The 19,623-nt window shown below is 40.6% G+C and overlaps 1 protein-coding gene across 4 annotated transcripts in view; it reads left to right on the top strand.

The window, feature by feature from the left end:
• The window catches only part of CLIC5 (chloride intracellular channel 5), a 183,527-nt gene extending 168,555 nt beyond the window's left edge, over positions 1–14,972 (top strand). For 2 of the 4 annotated variants that reach the window (XM_003266209.3, XM_003266208.3), the window contains one exon: positions 10,185–14,972. In XM_003266209.3, coding sequence (XP_003266257.2) covers positions 10,185–10,352 — 168 coding nt within the window. In that variant the 3' untranslated portion in view covers positions 10,353–14,972. Of the gene's footprint in view, positions 1–1,238; positions 1,607–10,184 lie in introns of those variants that run through there. The other 2 variants (XM_030796495.1, XM_030796494.1) reach the window with 1 other exon arrangement.
• The last annotated feature ends 4,651 nt before the right edge of the window (positions 14,973–19,623 follow it).

Here is a 19,623-nt window from a genome sequence, read left to right as displayed (position 1 = left end):
GCCAGACGGCAAGCTCTGTGAGGAAAGGACCTTTTCAAAGCGTAATGGTGGGCACACGGTGGCCCTTCAATAAATACTCATTGATTGATCATTTGATCACCTGGTGTAACTCTTTATGATATCCAGTTTATTTCTATGCTTCACTGAGAAGACTCAGATTCAATCATCTGTCAGCTGAGTATATGCCTATTCTTCTTCAGCTCAAGTCCTGAGTCAAAAATGCTATCTCCTCTCGAACCAGAGCATGTATCAGCTTGAGTTGAAGTCACTCAGTTGTGTGTACACTGGTGTTTCCATATGCCTTAGAGCTGAAGACTGAGAGGGAATCATGCATAAAAATGGAGTGGGCAAATACAACCTATTTAGAAAAAACATTTTGGATTGGGGCCAAGCCAATAGTCACTCGTAGGTCCAGCCAATCTATGTCTCTTTGAAGTTATTAACTACTGCATGCCCCACCCATCATCCTTTATTCTTCTTCTCCTTGGGAACAAGTACCTCTGAAAGGGATGATATAATTCCAGCTCAGTCACACTGTGTCAGAGTGATACAATGCAAAGATCAGGAGACCCGAGTCCCAATCCTGTATCTTGCTGCCAACTAGCAGCATGAGCTAGGGCACATCATTTAATCTTTTTGGAATTCATTTTTCTCGTGCCTAGGAAAACAGAAGTGGATTATATTCCTTCTTGCCTTCTTTTCCTTTCTTCTTTCCCTCCTTCTTTCCTTTTCTCTTGCTCAAACATCTATTCACTACCACTCAAAAACCATTTGTTGAACAAGGCAAACAAATGGATCCCCCAAGCCTTGGGCTTCATCCTGTGATTTCCTCAATTCCCACCAGCCTTAAATGACTCAGTGAAGTCCTGTCCTTGGAGAAAATTCAGTGGGTGGTTCACCCAGAGAAGCTGGAGATCAAAAAGAAGATGGCCAGTGAAAGAACAAAGGCCAGCCCTTGGCCCCTATCTCTTTGGATTTCTGCTGATCCAGCTTATCAGATCCCAGAAACCTGGCAAACCTCTAAAGTTCACAAAGAGTGAAGGGGAAGCCAAGTCAGACCTCCAGTTTGGCTTCGGATGCCAAAACTTAATCTGGGCTGTGGGAGCTAACTGTTTTCATATGAAAAAGCAAATTCAGAACATGAGCATGGAAGTCCCTGCGAACATCAGAGCTCCATGTGCATCCTCACCCCCTTGCTGCTTTCATGCTCACTCTCCTCTTGCCTGGCTTGCTTTCAGGTTTATCTCCATCCCTGGAAGCAGAATTGCTCTGGCCCAGGCTCTCCATGAGAGTTTGGCTTGAAGACACATTGTCTGGCCCCCTCCTAGTTCTCATCTCCCAAAGTCAAGCCAATGTGTGAAGAAATGACCAGCTCAGCAGCCAAGGCCCAGGGTGCACAGGTCTTGGTTGGGAGAGGCATCTGCAGGCCTTTCCTTGCCCAGTGGGATCCTTGCCTAGCATAGTGACGATGTTCAGCCCTGGAGACAAACAAGAAGGGGAACATCAACATCAATATAAGTATATATTTACAAATTGCATTTCTGCTGTGTTGAAGCTAACATTCTGCCCTTTAAAATCCTGAAAATAAAATTTCAGTATGAAATGACTTGAGGCTACTCTATGAATCAGTGTGTCATTGTGAAAAATACTTTTGGATCCCTTTATCTTATTGTAGACCTTTTTCATCCACTCTGGTAAATTCAAGCCAGTTCCCTTGGTCAGGCCACCACTCCTGCATGAATTTGCTCTTAGCCAAGACAGCCTCTTCTCAAAGGAACTTGGCCCAACCCAAGGGATTATCATCTTTCAGTGAACAGAAAGGTACTGGGGAGATATCGTGGTGGCATCTCTCTGTGATAGCTTTATCAAAGGACTCGGACTTCATCACCCTTGCTTGTAGTTACCTAAGCCAAACAGAACAGTGTGGGGGTGGCTTCTTTGGTGCCCACACCAAACCAGTTATTTTAACAGAGAGAATTTAAGAAGTACTATGTAGTAAAGAACTGGAAAGGCAAAATATACTAGGAGGTTCTACCTTCAAGAGGCAGCTACTACCCCTAGGGCAGGAGGAACAAAGGGAAGAGGTTGGAATTATTAAAACTTACAAACTTAGGGGCTCTGTAGATGAGGGACCCTGCAGAGCTGAATGTGGGTGAAAGTGATGCTCAGCTGGTGCCAGGGTCCAAGCTCAGGTTGGCTGGGATCCAGCCTTTAAAGCAGAGTCCCTGCTATGTGCTGGCCTCTCTGCATGGGTATGATGAAGTGGTCCTGTGAGTATTAACAAAAGAGCAAACTGGGTTCAGCTGCTGCTCCCAGAAATAAATGGAGACTCTGACAGAAAGAGAAAGCTGAAAAGCAAGGGCTTCTCCCTCCCTTCTCCTCCTCCAACCTTCCTGGCTCTCTCCAGTAACTCCTCTTGGCAGAAACTAACAGGATTTACTGGCAAAGAAGAGATGTGATCTGCTCAGTCCTAGCCCCAGCATCAGCATCACAAAAAAAAGTAAATAAAAGAGTAGGTTTGGAGGTAAGCAACAATAGATTAATGGCTGGCACATGAGGGATTCTGAGTAGACCCATTGCTTTATCAGCTATGTAAGGCTGAGTAGCAAAGTAGAAAGAACTGCGGATTATAAGGCAAGGACTGTAATAAATATGAATGGTAACTCAATAGATATTGGTTAAATTAATTTCTCATGTAACATTAAGTCATATAATCTCTTGCAGCTTCAGTTTGCTCATTGCTAGGGATCTTCAGTCTTTAAAATTATTTTATTACACTTGACACTATAGAACCTTGTCTGATGTACAGATAACTTAAGATTGTAAATTTTGAATCCCAACTTATTTAATCTCTCTTTGTCTTACTTTTCTCATCTGTAAATGGGAATATAATAGATTCTTCCTTATAGGATTATTTAGACATTTAAGTACCTTGCAAAATACTTAAAGCAGTCCCTGGAACAGAACACAGTGAATAAATGTTTGTTATTATCATTCCTCTGATCAACATCATTATTGAGATTATCAAGGAGTACAGAAGTGAAGAAGCTGTGATTGCTATCCTTACACTGCCCACAAGCTAGAAAAAAAAAAGGGTACTGAAACAGTAATCATGATTCAAAATAGATTATAGCTCAGTGTTATAATAGAAGTTCAACACTGGCCTAGGAGCATAGAGGGTAAAAAATGTTCCCAAATGTCTGTGAACATGTCTGCAGCAGTGAGTTTTTCATCCATCAAGTCATCGTCATCCTTCACTTCAGCACAACTTTCTGGGAAACTTCATATTACCAGCACCAAAATGAAGATGAAAGCCCAGAGTGACTGATCTGGGGCTTGTCTGAGTGGGAGGATCCCAGGGTCAATGGTCTAGGGCCCTCCTCTGAAAACAAAAGCAAGGTAGAGAGGTGGATATACAGATACAAGAAATCCAGAGAACACCTGTGAGATACCATACAAAATGAACTTCACCAAGGCATACAGTCACCAAACTGTCCAAGGTCAATGCCAAAGAAAAAAGTCTTAAAGGCAGCTAGAGAAAAAGGTCAGAACACATACAAATGGAACCCCATCAGGCTAACGGCAGACTTCTCAGCAGAAATATTGCAAGCCAGGAGAGATTGAGGGCCTATTTTCAGCATTCTTAAAGAAAGAAATTCCAACCAAGAGCTTCATATCCCACCAAACTAAGCTTTGTAAACAAAGGAAAAATAAAATATTTTCCAGACAAGCAAGTGCTAAGGGAATTTACTACCATTAGACCATACTTACAAAAGATCCTTAAGGGACTTCTAAACATGGAAACAAAAGAATGATACCTGCTACCACAAAAACACATTTGTAAATAGCCAATAGACCCTATAAAGCAACCACACAATAGAAACTACAAAGCAACCAGCTAACAACTTCATGAAAAGATCAAAACCTCACATATCAATATTAACCTTGAATGTAGATGATCTAAGTGCCCCACTTGAAAGGCATAGAGTGGCAATTTGGATAAAAAATAAGAGCCACTCATCTGCTGTCTTCAAGAGACCCATCTCATATGTAACAACACTCATAGGCTCAAAGTAAAGGGCTGAAGAAAGATCTGTTACACAAATGGAACACCAAAAAGAGCAGGGGTCACTATTCTTATATCAGGTAAAACATACTACAAACCAACAATAGTGAAAAAAAAAAAAAGAACAAAGAAGGGCATTACATAATAGCAAAGGGGTGAATACAACAAGAAGACTTAACCATTCTAAATATATACACACCCAACATTGGAGCACCCAGGTTCACAAAACTAGTACTTCTAGACCTATGAAAAGACTTAGCAACAACACATAATAATAATGGGGGACTTCAACAACTCACTAACAACATTAGACAGATCTTTGAGGCAGAAAACTAACAAAGATATTCTGGACTCAAATTCAACACTTGACCAATTGGACATAATAGACATCTACTGAATACTCCACCCATCAACCATAGAATATACATTCCTCTCATCTGCACACAGAACATACTCCAACATGCTCAGTCATAAAGCAAATCTCAATAAATTCGAAAAAATCGAAATTATATCAGTCATACTCTTGGACCACAGTGGAACAAAAATAGAAATCAGCACCAAGAAGATGTCTCAAAACCACACAATTACATGAAATTAAACAACTCACTCCTGAATTACTTTTGGGTAAACAACAAAATTATGGCAAAAGTAAAAACATTCTTTGAAATAAATGAAAACAAAGACACAACATACCAAAATCTCCAGGATGTAGCAAAAGCAATATTACAAGGAAAGTTTATAGCACTAAATGCCTACCTCAAAAAGTTAGAAAGATCTCAAATTGACAAAGTAACATCACACCTAGAAGAACTAGAAAAACAAGAACAAACTAACCTCAAAGCTAGTATAATAAAACAAATAACTAAAATCAGAGCAGAACTGAATGAAATTGAGACCCAAAAATTCACACAAAGAATCAATGAAACCAGAAGTTGGTTTTTTGAAAGGATAAACAAGATCCATAAACCATTAGCTAGATTAACAAAAAAAAAAAAGAAAATCCAAATAAGCACAATCAGAAATGACAAAGAAGACATTACAATTGAGCTCACAGAAATACAGAAGATCCTTAAAGACCATTATGAACACCCTTATGCACACAAACTAGAAAATCTGGAGAAAATGGATAAATTCCTAGAAATACACTTTTCATTCGCCTTGAAAACTGGAACAAGACAAGGATGCCCACTCATCGCTCCTATTCAACATCATAGTGGAAGTCCAGAGCAATTGGGCAAGAGAAAGAAAGAAAAGGCCTACAAGTAGGAAAAGAAGAAGTTAAATTCTCTCTTTACTGATTGTGATTCTATTTCTTGAAAACCCTACAGACTTCACCAAAAGGCTCCTGGAACTGATCAACAACTTCAGTAAAGGTTCAGTATACAAAGTCAATATTCCAAGATTGAATTGAGAAGAAATTGAAACCCTGAACAGACTAATTGAGTTATGAAGTTGAATCAGTAATTTAAAAAAACCTACCAACCAATAAAAGCCCCAGACTAGATAGATTCACAGCTGAATTCTACCTGACATACAAAGAAGAACCAGTACCAATCGTACTTAAACTATTCCAAAATATCAAGGAAGAAGGACTCATTCTATGAAGCTAGCACCACCCTGATACCAAAACCTGACAAAGACACAATGAAAAAAGAAAACTTCAAGCCAATATCCCTGATGAACATAGACACAAAAAATTCACAACAAAATACTAGCAAACCAAATCCAGCAGCACATCAAATAGTTAATTCACAGTGATCAAATAGGCTTCTTCTTAGGATGCGTGGTTGGTTCAACATACACAAATCAATAAATGTTATTCGCCACATAAACAGAATTAAAAACAAAAACTAAATGATCATCTCAATAGACACAGAAAAAACTTTTGATAAAATTCAACATCCCTTCATGACAAAAACCTTCAAGAAATTAGGTATTAAAGGAACACCCCTCAAAATAATAAGAGCCATCTATCTATGACAAATCTGCAGCCAACATCTTACTGAATGGGCAAAAACTGGAATAATTCCTCTTGAAAACTGGAACAAGACAAGGATGCCCACTCTCACCACTCCTATTCAACATAGTAGTGGAAGTCCTTGCCAGAGCAATCAGGCAAGATAAAGAAATAAAAGGCATACAAATAGGAAAAGAAGAAGTCAAATTCTCTCTCTTTACTGATGATGTGATTCTATTCCTCAAAAACCCTAAAGACTTCACCAGAAGGCTTCTGGAACTGATAAACAACTTCAGTAAAGTCTCAGTATAAAAAGTCAATGTGGCCGGGCACAGTGGCTCATGCCTGTAATCCTAGCACTTTGGGAGGCTGAGGCAGGTGGATCAACTGAGGTTGGGAGTTCAAGACCAGCCTGACCAACATGGGGAAACCCTGTCTCTACTAAAAACACAAAATTAGCCGGGCATGGTGGCACATGCCTGTAATCCCAGGTACTCGGGAGGCTGAGGCAGGAGAATCGCTTGAATCCAGGAGGCAGAGGTTGCAGTGAGCTGAGATTGCACCACTGCACTCCAGCCTGGGCAACAAGAGCGAAACTCCATCTCAAAAAAAAAAAAAAGTCAATGTACAAAAATCAGTAGCATTTCTGTATGCTAGCAATATTAAAGTTGAGAGCCAAATCAAGAACATAATCCCATTTATAATAGCTGCAAAAATAAAATAAAATATCTAGGACTACATCTAACCAGGGAGTTAAAATCTCTACAAGGGGAGCTATAAAACACCACTGAAGGAAATCGCAGCTGACACAAACAAATGGAAAAACATTCCATGCTCATAAATTGGAAGAATTAATATTGGTAAAATGGCCATACTGTCCAAAGCAATATGCAGATTCAGTGCCATTCCTATCAAGCTACCAATGTCATTTTTCACATAACTAGAAGAAACTATTCTAAAAATTCGTGTGGAACCAAAAATGAGCCTGAATAGCCAAAGCCACCCTACGCAAAAACAACAAAGCTGGAGGTGTCACATTACCAGACTTCGAACTGCACTATAAGGCTACAGTAACCAAAACAACATGGTACTTTTACAAAAACAGACAGATAAATGAATGGTACAGAACAGAGAACCCAGAAATAAAGCCACACACCTACAGCCATCTGATCTTCAACAAAATTGACAAAAATAAACAATGGGGAAAGGACTTCCTATTCAATAAATGGTTTTGGAATAGCTGACTAACCCTATGCAGAAGAATGAAACTGGACCCCTACCTTTCATCATATACAAAACGTAACTCAATATGGATTAAAGATTTACCTCAACTTGTAAGAATCCTAGAAGAAAACCAGGAAACATTCTGTACATCAGTTTTGGGAAGTAATTTATGATGAAGTTACAAAAGCAATTGCAACAAAAATAAAAATTGACAAGTGGGACTTAATTATACTAAAGAGCTTCTGCACATAGAAACTATCAACACAGTGAACAGTTAGCCCACAGAATGGGAGGAAATATTTACAAACTATGCATCTGACAAAGGTCTAATATCCAGAATCTATAAGGAACTTAAACAATTGAATAAGCAAAAACCAAATAATACCATTAAAAAGTGGGCAAAAGACATGAACAGACACTTCTCAAAAAAAGACATAATAAGTGGCCAACAAACATTAAAAAAAAAAGCTCAGTATCACCAGTTACCAGAGAAATGCAAGTTAAAAGCACAATGAGACACCTCCCTCACACCAGTCAGGATGGCTATTATTAAAAAGTCAAAAAGCAACAGATGTTGATTAGTCTGCGGAGAAAAGGGAACACTTATGCAGTGTTGATGGGAATGTAAATTAGTTCAGTCACTCTGGAGATTTCTCAAAGAACTAAAAGCAGGACTATCATTCGACCAAGCAATCCCATTACTGGTTATATATCCAAAGGAAAATAAATTGTTTTACCAAAAAAACAATTCATATGCATTCATATATTTATCACAGCTCTCTTCACAATAGCAAAGACCTGAAATCAACCTGGGTGCCCATCAACAGTGGACTGAATAAACAAAACGTGGTACATATACATCATGGAACACTACATAGCCATGTAAAGAAACAAAGTCACGTCCTTTGCAGCAACATGGATGCAGCTGGAGGCCATTATCCTAAGCAAACTAATGCAAGAACAGAAAACATGAAATACATGTTCTCACTTGTAAGTAGGAGCTAAACAATAGGTACTCACGGACATGAAGATGGCAACAGTAAACACTGGGGACTACTTGGCGGAGGGATGGAGGGGGCAAGTGTAGAAAAACTATGCTCGTTACTTAGGTGACAGGACCAATCATACCCCAAACCTCAGCATCATGCGTTATACCCAGGTAACAAGCCTGCACATGTACCCCCCTTTTTGTTGCAATTGCTTTTGTAACTTCATCATAAATTACTTCCCAAAACTGATGTACAGAATGTTTCCTGGTTTTCTCCTAGGATTCTTACAAGTTGAGGTAAATCTTTAATCCATATTGAGTTACGTTTTGTATATGATGAAAGGTAGGGGTCCAGTTTCATTCTTCTGCATAGGGTTAGTCAGCTATTCCAAAACCATTTATTGAATAGGAAGTCCTTTCCCCATTGCTTATTTTTGTCAAAAAAGAGGGAAGGAAGGAAGAGAAGGAGAGAGTGAGAGAAAGAGAGAGAGAGAGGAAGGGAGGAAGGAAAGAAGGAAGGAAGGAAGGAGGGAAGGAGGGAGGGAGGGAAGGAGAGAGGGAGGGAGGGAGGGATGGAAAAGAGGGAGGGAGGGGAGTTAGAAGTGATACTACTCTCCTGTTACCCCTACCCTAGCCTAGCCTGGAAGGGCTAGAGAAGGACCAACTAATGTTCAGGCCCTAGTGCACAGTGAAACCAGGGGGGCCCTGTTTAAAAATTATTAAGAATTTCCACATATTGACCCCAGAGCATTAAACCAACAGCAGGGCTCTTCTGAGTGCAAGGTGAGACCGCACAGGTCACAGGTCCATGAAGCTGCCCTAGCTAGAGAGACCTCATTAAGGAAACCATCCTGCTCCCCCCCATTAAGAAAATGCATGCAAATGGGTACAAGCTAGGTCTCAATGAATTATAATAATACTTGATGTTTATTGAGTATTTACTATGTACCAGGCACTCCTCTAAGCATTTGATGTGTATTAACTAATCTATTACTCCAAAGTAGGTTTTATTATTATATCCATTTTAGAGATAAAGAAATTGGAGCTCAGAGAGGTTAAGTAACCTGCCCAATGTCACACAGCTGCTAAGTGGAGCCATGATTGCAAATCCAGTCAGTTGGGATCCAGAGCCCATGCTTTTAGTCACTTCGCTCTTGTTTCTCTCAACATAAATACGATTTCTCCAGAACTCTCCAGTCCACATCCCCCCCGACTGTGGCAAACCAGGGCAAGAACAGAAATCAGTATTTGCTTACTCTTATGTCATAGTCTAAACCTACATATACATTCCAATATCTAACTTGCTTTTCATGTTTTTTTCCCTTGTATAAATAAAGATGCCTGTGTAAAACAAAGTGAATAAGAGAAAGAAGAAAAGAAAAATTGTTGATAATTCTATCAATCAGAGATAACCACTGGTAATATATAGGTATATAGACATCTAGCCATCATACATGTTTCTCCAAATGCATTATACTTGAACTTTAAATGTAATAGTCTATCTTGGAGAGTTTTCCAGATCACTAGATTTTCTCAGCAGCATCATTTTTAATGTCCCTCCACTATGCCATTTTATTTGTGTAAGATAATGTATGTATTCATGTATTGTTGGACATTGGTGCTGTGCACCATTTTTGTTATTCAAAATAGTTCTGGGATCATAATTGTGTAGCTAAATCTTTATATCCATCCATGATTATTTCTTGAGAAAAAATTCCTAGAATTTGAAACACTAGGTCAAAGGGCAAATTATATTTACTTAAGAAATTAAATTAAAACAAAACAAAAAGAAGCAGCCCTGCCACCTTGCATTTCAAACATATCACTGATGGCCCGTGGTGATGCACGGAGGTTTCTTGCAGTGCACACACACTGGGACGGCCACTAACACTTTCTAATGATTTGTTTCATGCCTTCACACCACCTCTGTCCTACCATCTCTGTTTTAGATTGTGGCCAAGAAATACCGCAACTATGATATCCCGGCTGAGATGACAGGCCTGTGGCGGTACCTCAAGAACGCCTACACCCGTGATGAGTTCACCAACACCTGTGCAGCTGACAGTGAGATCGAGTTGGCCTACGCTGACGTCGCCAAACGCCTCAGCCGATCCTGAGCACAGCCGTTTTGCCCCATCCCCGCTGCAGAAGGACTTAACCACTCCCCTAAGACTCCAGCTTCGTAGACACCTGTTTATCACTGCCTTGAGGTGCACTTTTTGTAATCAAGCCTCATCTTGCTGGTATCATGGGAACTCCAGCCTGCTATCTTTCACGAAGGTCAGCACCATCCCTGGCCTCCTCACATAGGAATCTAGCAGAAATGATAGACACAGTCCACCTCTCGGCCGGCCAGCCAGATCTGGGCTCAGCATGTTTGGGCTCAGTCATTGTTGGAGAGCCCACATATGGGATTGCCACTAGCTTCTTCTGCCAATATCAAAATACCTTCTCAGACGCTTTAGAAACATGCAACACCAACTCCTTTTCTACCCTCCTCTCCGTCCATACCTACAAGGTCAAGGACAAACATCATCTTCATCCTTCTTAGAAAGAGATCTATTACCTCATTAGGGGAGACAGAGAGAGTGAATGCAGGAGGACGGAGCTGGCTATGGACTTGGGTGTGTGGCAAACACAGCTTCAGTCTCACTACTTCTGACACTCCGGTTATTGGGCACTAAGGGCCAAACTGGAAAGTCACTTGAGACACATTCTCAGTTTGTTGCAGTGCCAGGAATGCTGCGCTGCTGCTGCTGCCCACCTGGACCATGCTGTCCCTGGCTTCCATGCTGTCCAGGCCCTGCCAGAAAAGGAAATTGGCATGCAATTCTAAACTGCAGTGACTGGGATGGGAGGGGAGGGGAGCAGTGTTGATGCCAAAAGGCTCATGGGGTCTACCAGCCATGGGGTTTGCTTGCTTAGGAGTAGTTGTTTCAGTGGTGATTACAGGCCTGGATTTGACTGTGCTTACCAATGAGTGGTTTTTGAGCTATGAGAAAGTGGATGGGAGTGGGAGGAGGAGGGATGGGTGAAGACAAAAGAGTTCTTTATGAGCCTCGATGTTCCCTGGTAAACTTTTAAAAAGGCCTTTTCTCATGATCTAAGTCTTGGACTGGTGGCATCATGTAACTGCTAACCTTACAGTAAAAACCCAAGAATGGGCCAAAAATGTCTTCCCAGTTTCTCCAAGCTGCTTCTGGAATGCAGGTCTGTCTGCTGGGTGCTCTCCAGCAGCTGCTCCTGCCTGATTCAACTGTAGCCTGTAATGGGTAAAAGCCACATTTAGGAGGTGGTCTGATCATGGAACACCTTAGGAAGAAAGTCCATGAGACTTTCTGACTAGGAAACCGTGTGGTTTGAACTTGAAGAAAAATGTAGACCCATCTGGGTTAATTTTCCTGCAATCAGACTCAACTGCCAGGTGAAAAAAAAGGAAAAATTTTTAAGCTTATATTTCACTCTTTTGTCATTCTCCTTGAGTTTCATCTCCTAAAAAGCTTACCCAGCCCGAGCTTGGGGACCTGTGCAGAGGAAACTAAGAAAAATGCACTCATCAACTCCCTCTCCCAGTGAACGCCCAGTGAGAAAATCCATTTGCCACAGGCCCTTACCTTCAACAATCCCCCTTCTATAGTGTTTGCTGGGAAAGGGTGAGGCTCCCAAGTGCCGGAAAGCCCCTGGACTTGGCTCATTTCTCAGCAAGGGCAGGACAGCACGGGTCCTTTCCATAGAAACATCAACAAATTCTAACCCAAGCAATCCCTGGACCTACCTGCCTCCAGGGATCTCTGAAGAAAAAAAGTGACCCATTGATCAAATCAGAGGAGAGGAAGCAGGAGGTCTCCTAGAGCCCATTGAGGAAGAGGAACTTTCTCAGTAGGACACTTTATAAGCCTGAGAAAGCTTTGAAAAGGCAGAATGAGTTGATTCATTTCCACCTCTAAAGGAACCTTTCCAGGTCCCCCTGGAAACTGGGCCCTGGAGATGTTTAACAAGGAGAACTGGTGAGGAAACAGTCCTTTTTTACTGTAGGGAAAAGCCCCAAACTGGCCTCCTGGGGGATGAGGGCTGGAATGATCCCGAAGGCCTTTTAATTAGTGTGAAATCCTGTTGTACTCAGAAATCCTTCCCCGAATTTACAGCACAGGCAAGATGACCTAAGAGGCAGTTTACTTCCCTGAGACCCACAGTTGGGCTGTTCTGGAAACACATCTGTGAGTCATAGCCAATTGCCACAGAGAAAGCAGAACCAAGCCTCCGGTGAGGCGACTCCACCCCAGAGAAGTCTGCAGAATTCCACGGACTGGGATTGGATGTTCAGAATTCAGCAACTGGCAAGTCCTTAAAAACAAACAGGCCAAACCAAATCAATATTGCTGTTTCTAGATGTCCCTTCTGTGGCTGAGTTAGTTTTACAGAGATAAATATATTAAGACAAGGAGGTGGTGGTGTTATATGATCAATTATAGCCATTTAAAAGAGAGGGAGGAGTTACAGAAGGAAGGCGCTTCTGGGTACTTAATTCAGAAATTTCTTTATATTTCAGCACTGGATTATCATATAATGCAAGTGACTATGGACTAAGCGTTATGGTGTCTTATGACTAGATTTATTATGTTATATTAAAGTGATGGTAATATTAATATTACCTTCTTTTTTTTTTTTTTCCAAAAGAGATCTTTCTCCAGATGCTTCAGCCTGTCTGGGCTTCTTATCATATGTGCAGCACATCATGTCTCAGCAACAGTGTGGTGAGGTCCTTAGGTGCCCCAAGAACAACTCAGGGAGCACGGGAGGGTCTGCAGTTGGGACCCCACACTACACAGCTATAGGGTAGGAGGCTTCCTTTTCATTGGTCCTGAATGAATACAAATCACTCAGAAAGCATTTTGGTGGCAGAGAAAGGGGATGTATTTGTGTAGAAATCTTATTTTATTTTGTATTTATTTATCTTCTTTGACTTGCACAGCATTATTGGGGGTGGGGGAAGCAGGGTAGTGGGAGACGAAGGCAGAAGCAAGAGTCAAACTCAGAATGACTGAGTTGAATTCACTGTCAATTCAGTGCTGCCTGCTTCTGAAGCTGGCCCAGAGAGAAGGTATTGAGTGAGATTTTACTAACTACAAAAAGTAAGCTGGATAAGTAAAATCATGATGGATCTGGAGCACAGTTTCTTCATCTCCTGATAAAGAAAGTCAAATGCTTGATAAATTCAGAGTCACAGGTGTGAGCATGGCTATATTCTTTTAAACAAGAGGTAGAGTGATCTAGCACTAAGCAAATGAGCTGAAATGTTGGAAACACGGTCCATCAGCTTATTTGGCCACATGATCCCAAACTAGTTTTATCTTGGGAAATGGCCCTGTCCTCAGCATTCCCTTCTTGTGCTGGTGGGGCCAGCGAAGTCTTGATCTTATCAGAAAAAGGCCAAGAGCAAGGTTTCCCAGGCTGCCTTTTCAGGCCCTTATCAAATGAAACAACAGAAGCTCTTCACAGTTCTGTGCCCCATGGCCACTCCACAGACAGACAATACCAAGCATCTTAGAATTGTCATAAGATGGGTGATGCCTGAAATAGATCTTGACCATATGAGGGTCCCAGAAATCAGCAAGGCCTGGACAAATAGAACTAAGAGGGAGGCAGAGGCAGGAAGATGCGGGTCTACCTTGTAAAGAGTTTAGCATCACTGTGAGTGTGTGTCTAAAATTAAATTAATCTAGAAGCAGCAGGTAGGTATTCGGTAAGTACTTCTGTGACTCGCCTCAATTCCCACTGACCGGGGATCATCTTGACTGCACAGTGAATCAAGATGCTGGTGTCATCCTCCTTGGAAAGAGGAAATGGTAACTCATGGTTAAAACTAAGTACAATGATTCCCAAGGGATCACTTTCTTATTTTTTTAAATGACATTAAGGAGAATCTTAAGAAAGCATCAGAGAAAGACGTGTGCATGTGAAGCACCCTGATTCTGATGTTAGGAAAACTTAAGCGAACAGGACCTGCTGCACACAGCCCCATTGTCTTCTATCCATTTCTCTTTATCATTCAAATCAAGCAACATGTGCCCTCCTCATCAACACATATTCTCCTTTGTCAGTATGCATCTCCCAGCTTAGTGTCAGGATACTTTCGATTCATAATTATGTATGATCCAAAGTGTGCATAATTTCATTTAACATTATTTAAAGAAATAGATCCAATTCTTCTTTTGCAACCAAAAATAAATAAAATACGTTGCCTCAATATAAGGTTGGGCTATTCTGTGTTTCTATAGAAGCAATCTGTTTTTGGTAACATGTACTTTTAAGGATCCAGTCATCTAAAGTATTTTATGTAGAGTTAGAGATTTCACAATATTGACTATACATATATTTAAAATATAAATTATCCAGCTGATGTTTGAATTTGTCTTACTTTCCTGGCCACCTCGTTGTCCTATTTTATAAGCTGGGGAGTTAACTAGCTTAACAAAAGATGCTTAGCTTTTGTAAAAGAGCAAGTGTTTCATTTTACAAAGACTCTCCAAATGATGGTTACTTGATTTTCTCGAGACCTTTAACTGTGGTGATGAAATAATGGGACTTGCTTTCAAGCCTTAATAAATGTAAAATGCCTTTTAATGAAGATACAGCTGAGTGTTTTCCTCATGGATCTGAACCAATTACAAATTTGTGTTCCAGTCTTGATTGGTATCGACTGATTCAAATAAAGTTGGTTTATTTTCAAATATTACGAAAGTGGTCATCTAACTTCTTATTTGAGGTGGGGATTTCCTATGCTGTTTTAGACGACAAGTATGAAGTACCTTTTTTTTCCACATAAAGGTTAATTTATTTTCCCATTATAAAGGAAAATGTTTATTCTTTTTAAAAATCAAAGCACACCTGGATAATTTTTGTATTTTAATAGAGACGGGGTGTCACCATGTTGGCCAGGCTGGCCTCGAACTCCTGACCTCAAGTGATTCGACTGTAATCCCAGCTACTTTGGAAGCTGAGGCAGGAGAATTGCTTGGACCTGGGAGGTGGAGGTTGCAGTGAGCTGAGATTGCACCACTGCACTCCAGCCTGAGTGACACTGACAGAGCGAGACTCCCTCTCAAACAAAACAAAACAAAAAAATCAAAAACAAATGGAAAAGAGGAAGAAGAAAATGAAAAGCACAAAGTTTGTGAACCAGCCATCCTAAAACCAATTTTTTTTTTTGCAAGGCTAAATAAACATTCTTTCATGATACTTGGGCTAGGTAAAAAATTATACTGATGCTCTTTCCGTGTTTCATATTTCTCATCTGCATTATCATCCATGGAGGTAGATCAACAGTGACAGTCCAGGTATGATTTAAAGAATTCCTTAAAATATCATTCTTCTTGTGCCCAGAGCTCTCTGTTGGCTCTCAGTGGCTTGTGTAGCCCTGTCAGCATTCCTGGGCTGAAATCCCTACTCTCAACACCACATCACTGACTCTGGGTTCAGGTTCCCAGAGTCCTTAGTAAGCTTTACCTGAAACCAACGTGACGTCTGATGAAGACTTCTATGAGCATTCACATTGCTAAAGGGTGCAAAATTCTCAGCTGTCTCCTGTGTCCTTTAGACTTAGTCATAACAGCACTTCATTACCTTGGAAGAGATGAAACAGCAGACTCAGGGGTGGATCTTGATGGGAGGGGAAGCCAGGGGCTCAGGGCAGGTGCAGCAGATGCAGCTGGTGGTCACCCCACCATCCTGACTCCCATCTTCCATAGGCAGAGCTCTGGTTGGGTCAGGAGGCCACCACCTCCCCCCTCCCTACTCCCCCACCCTACACACACACTCCCACCCTCAGATGACTGGAGCGAGGGTGATTTCATCCCCAGGTCCAAGGGTAAAGCACAAATGGTCTGGGCCATCCTGCTGGCTGTGGTTGGTTTCAAAGTGGGCTCCTGACCAAGTTCCGCCCAGTATTGTGAAGTCAGATTTGCTCAGGAACTTCTGAGAAAGATCCCCTTGTTCTTAAGAAAGTGACTCCTTAAGTCACTGCTTCTGGTTGTGGGTATGAGGCCTGGAAGTGCTGCCGTCCTCTGGGGACCTTGAGAGGGTAGCAGCCTCAGGGCAAAGGCAACATGCTGCAAAACGCAGCAAGAGACAGAGACAGGACCTGAGTCCTTGATTTGACCACAGAGTTACTAAATCAACAAACCCTGAAACTGGTCCTAACTCTGGATTTCCTGTTCTGTAATTCATCCCAGATTGTTTGAGGGTGATTTTCTTTTCCCCCATGAGTGGCCCAAGGCATTCTAAGTAGTATATTAGCCAAGTTGGTTGTGGCGGTTGTTTTTTTAATAGCCAGTCAGATCATTAGACTGCTCACCCAGGAGGCGTCCCAGGCTTCCACTGTGTGAACGTAGGGCATCTGCTGTCCAGGCTGACCAAGAGCTGGGAGCACAGAAGACATCATCTCTCTGTGTCTTGGTTTCCTTAACGGTTCTGTGAAAAAACCAAGGGGCACAGGATGGCAGTGACTGTGCCTAGCATTGAGGAGGACTAAGTCCTGTTCCAGAGAAGCTTCCAGAGAAGTGACATTGGAAATGAGAGTATCTCATTACACTCAAAGTTGTTGTGACCTTTGCTGCTTTTATTTATTTCTTTTATTGTTATGTCTAGTAGCTAACCTACCCAGAGCCCCCAGTAAGTTTTACCTTGTGGGAAAAGGCATGGAGTATTAGACTGGAGAGGTAGGAAGTCAGGATTGAAAACAAAGAAACGAGAATTTGACTGCTAAGTCCATCATTAAATTACTATGTGACCTTGAGCAAGGCTCCTTTCTGGGCCTCAGTTTCCTGAAGGGAGTTATGAAGGCTTCTTGTCTATGAAATTATACAATCTCTGATGAAGAGTACTTTTTGGCAAAAAAGGGTTATTTTAAGTGGAATGACATTTCAACCAATTGGAACATTCAATCTATTGGAAGGTCTCTCTGTGCTCTTCTTTAATGGAAAGAAGCCAATAACCAGAAAATACATGGCCATCAGGTATTTGTCTATGTGAATTTTTTCTTTTAAAGTAAATTTCAGAGTATGACTTAGAGTCGATTTACATTATATAGGTCTCCTATCTTTCTACTTAGATTCACTGAAATCTACATCCATGTGTAATAAACATGACCCTGAGGCCCTGCAATTGGGTTCATTCAGCTGCATTTATTTATGCAAAGAGTAAATCATGCTCAAAATTTGGGAAGATTTTAAATTAAAAAATGTGGAAAGAGAAAAACAAGTTTCAATGTAATCCTCCTTTAAGTAGAATATCCCAATGCCCCAAACACTCTTATTTCCAAATTCATATAGGTCTTGGAGTCTAGACTGCTGAGATGCATAATGCAAATGCCATAACAGAGACCAGTTAGAACCCAGTACTATTCCATCTGTGGAGCAGTGCTTGGTTTCACACCATTTTCAGTCTGTCTAGAATTGTTTCCTGTGTGTTAGTCACTGTTACCACCCTGTCCCCAATTACAAACTAAGCTCCTTTAAGAGATAGAGTGTAGGCTATTCAATTTTTGTGCTGTGCCTCACCTTTTCTAGCACTCAGCAAATATTAGATGCTCAAAAGTATTTATTAGTGGTTGACTGGAGAGATCATGAGACACTATTGCAGACTTCTGGGTTCACCTTGGATCTCTCTTCATTTCCTTCTAGTCCCTGACACCCACTGTACCATAATTCTGAAAATAAAGTGAAAACAGAGAGCTAAGGAGAGAAATAGGTGTCTGTGTTAGTTAAATATGCTTCCAAGGTGCTTCTGAAGAATGAATCCTTCTAAAACACTGTGTACAGCATTTACCTGTCTGGCTGAAAAAATGAAAAGCTACCTAAGCTCGTTTTATCACATGGTTTTGATGAGTTAATAATTTAGTCAGTTGTCCAAATTAGCCACACACTTGTGCCTAGATTAGGTGTTATATTTAGAAACAGGTTAGAAGCTTTGAGGTGAGGGTGATTCTGGATGCTATAGTCCTAGAATTATCTGACTAAATAAGGTTTAAACAAATGCATCTTTTTTCTGCATATAGGTTCATTAGGGAAAATTTTGAAAATACAGATAAGAAATAAAAAATAAGTACATTATACTGGTAATCCTTCTGCTCACAGATAACCACCTTTGATTTGTAAATAATTATTTTCCCAGACTTTTTCTAGTGAGATAGGAATATAAATATGAATACTTTTTTTAACAAAAAGAGAGCTAATATTGAGAACTGAACCTAATGTACCTTCCTGTCCCCATGATAAACAATTCTGGGGCAAAATATATTTTTCTGTTTCTATGCCAAACAATACCAGGACCAGACAAAAACAACTTGCTACTTTCTCCAGAAAATATTTGTTTACTTATCAAGACCTACAGCTTGCTTGACAATAATTGTCCAAGACCTCACCTTACAGTGCCCATGGATTCAAAGCTTTTACATTATAAACTTTGCCCAATCCCAGCCCGTTTTCTGCCTTTCAAGACCCACCTTATAATCAAGACCCACCTTATAGGCCTAAATGGCCCTAAGACCCTGTAAATATCCTTCCCTTCTGTTGTGCTACTAAGACTCTGTCAAGAAGGTCTTCTTTGTTGAAATAAATCTGATAAACTTAGCTTTTCTTGGTCAATAAGTTTTTCTAGCTGTCTTTTTTGAGAATTATCGTTAGCCAACACTCTACACACTGTTTGTTAATGAGATTTTTTTCATGCATACATCATGAATATCTTTCCATGCCCTTTTTCATCTATAACATTATTCTTGTGTATTACAATACATTTAACCAGTTGTCTATTATTCTGCCCTTAGGGTCACTCTAATTTTTTACTCAATTGATGCTATAATGAAGTACCAATAAGCTGGCTTCTTCATTATGTCTATTTTTCCCTTAGAATAGATTTCTGGAGGTGGAATTTCTAAGTCAAAAGGCACACCTATTGTAAGGCTCTTGAGATAGATTGCTAAATTTACCTCCAGATTGTTCCAACTTACTCTCTCACCAGCAGAATATGAGTGCTAATTTTCTCACATCATCACCAGTATTCAGATGTATTATTTTTCAATTCTACTCAGATTGGTAAATGAAATATACCTCATGGTTGTCTCTTTATTTAACCATGTGTTGAAGATCTTTCCCAAGGACAAAATTCCACTTTCTTTACTATCTTTAGGTTCTCTCTCTCTCAGACACAAGTGTGCTAGTTTCATCCCCTGTAACTTAGCTACTTGTCCATGAGACTGCCACACCATGGGATGAGTTGAGTATGAACTGGTTCTTGTGGCAGTTGTTGCTCCGTTTCGGCATATTTTTAAGTAGATGGCAAAACATAGGTTCTTTCTTTAACTAAAACAAGAAAATTAGAAAAAGAAAAAAT

This window comes from Nomascus leucogenys, chromosome 17 (genome assembly GCF_006542625.1).
Source record: "Nomascus leucogenys isolate Asia chromosome 17, Asia_NLE_v1, whole genome shotgun sequence".
In the NCBI taxonomy this organism is placed as follows: domain Eukaryota; kingdom Metazoa; phylum Chordata; class Mammalia; order Primates; family Hylobatidae; genus Nomascus; species Nomascus leucogenys.
The sequence above is the reverse complement of the archived record's forward strand: the minus strand, read 5'-3'. Positions and strand labels throughout refer to the sequence as shown.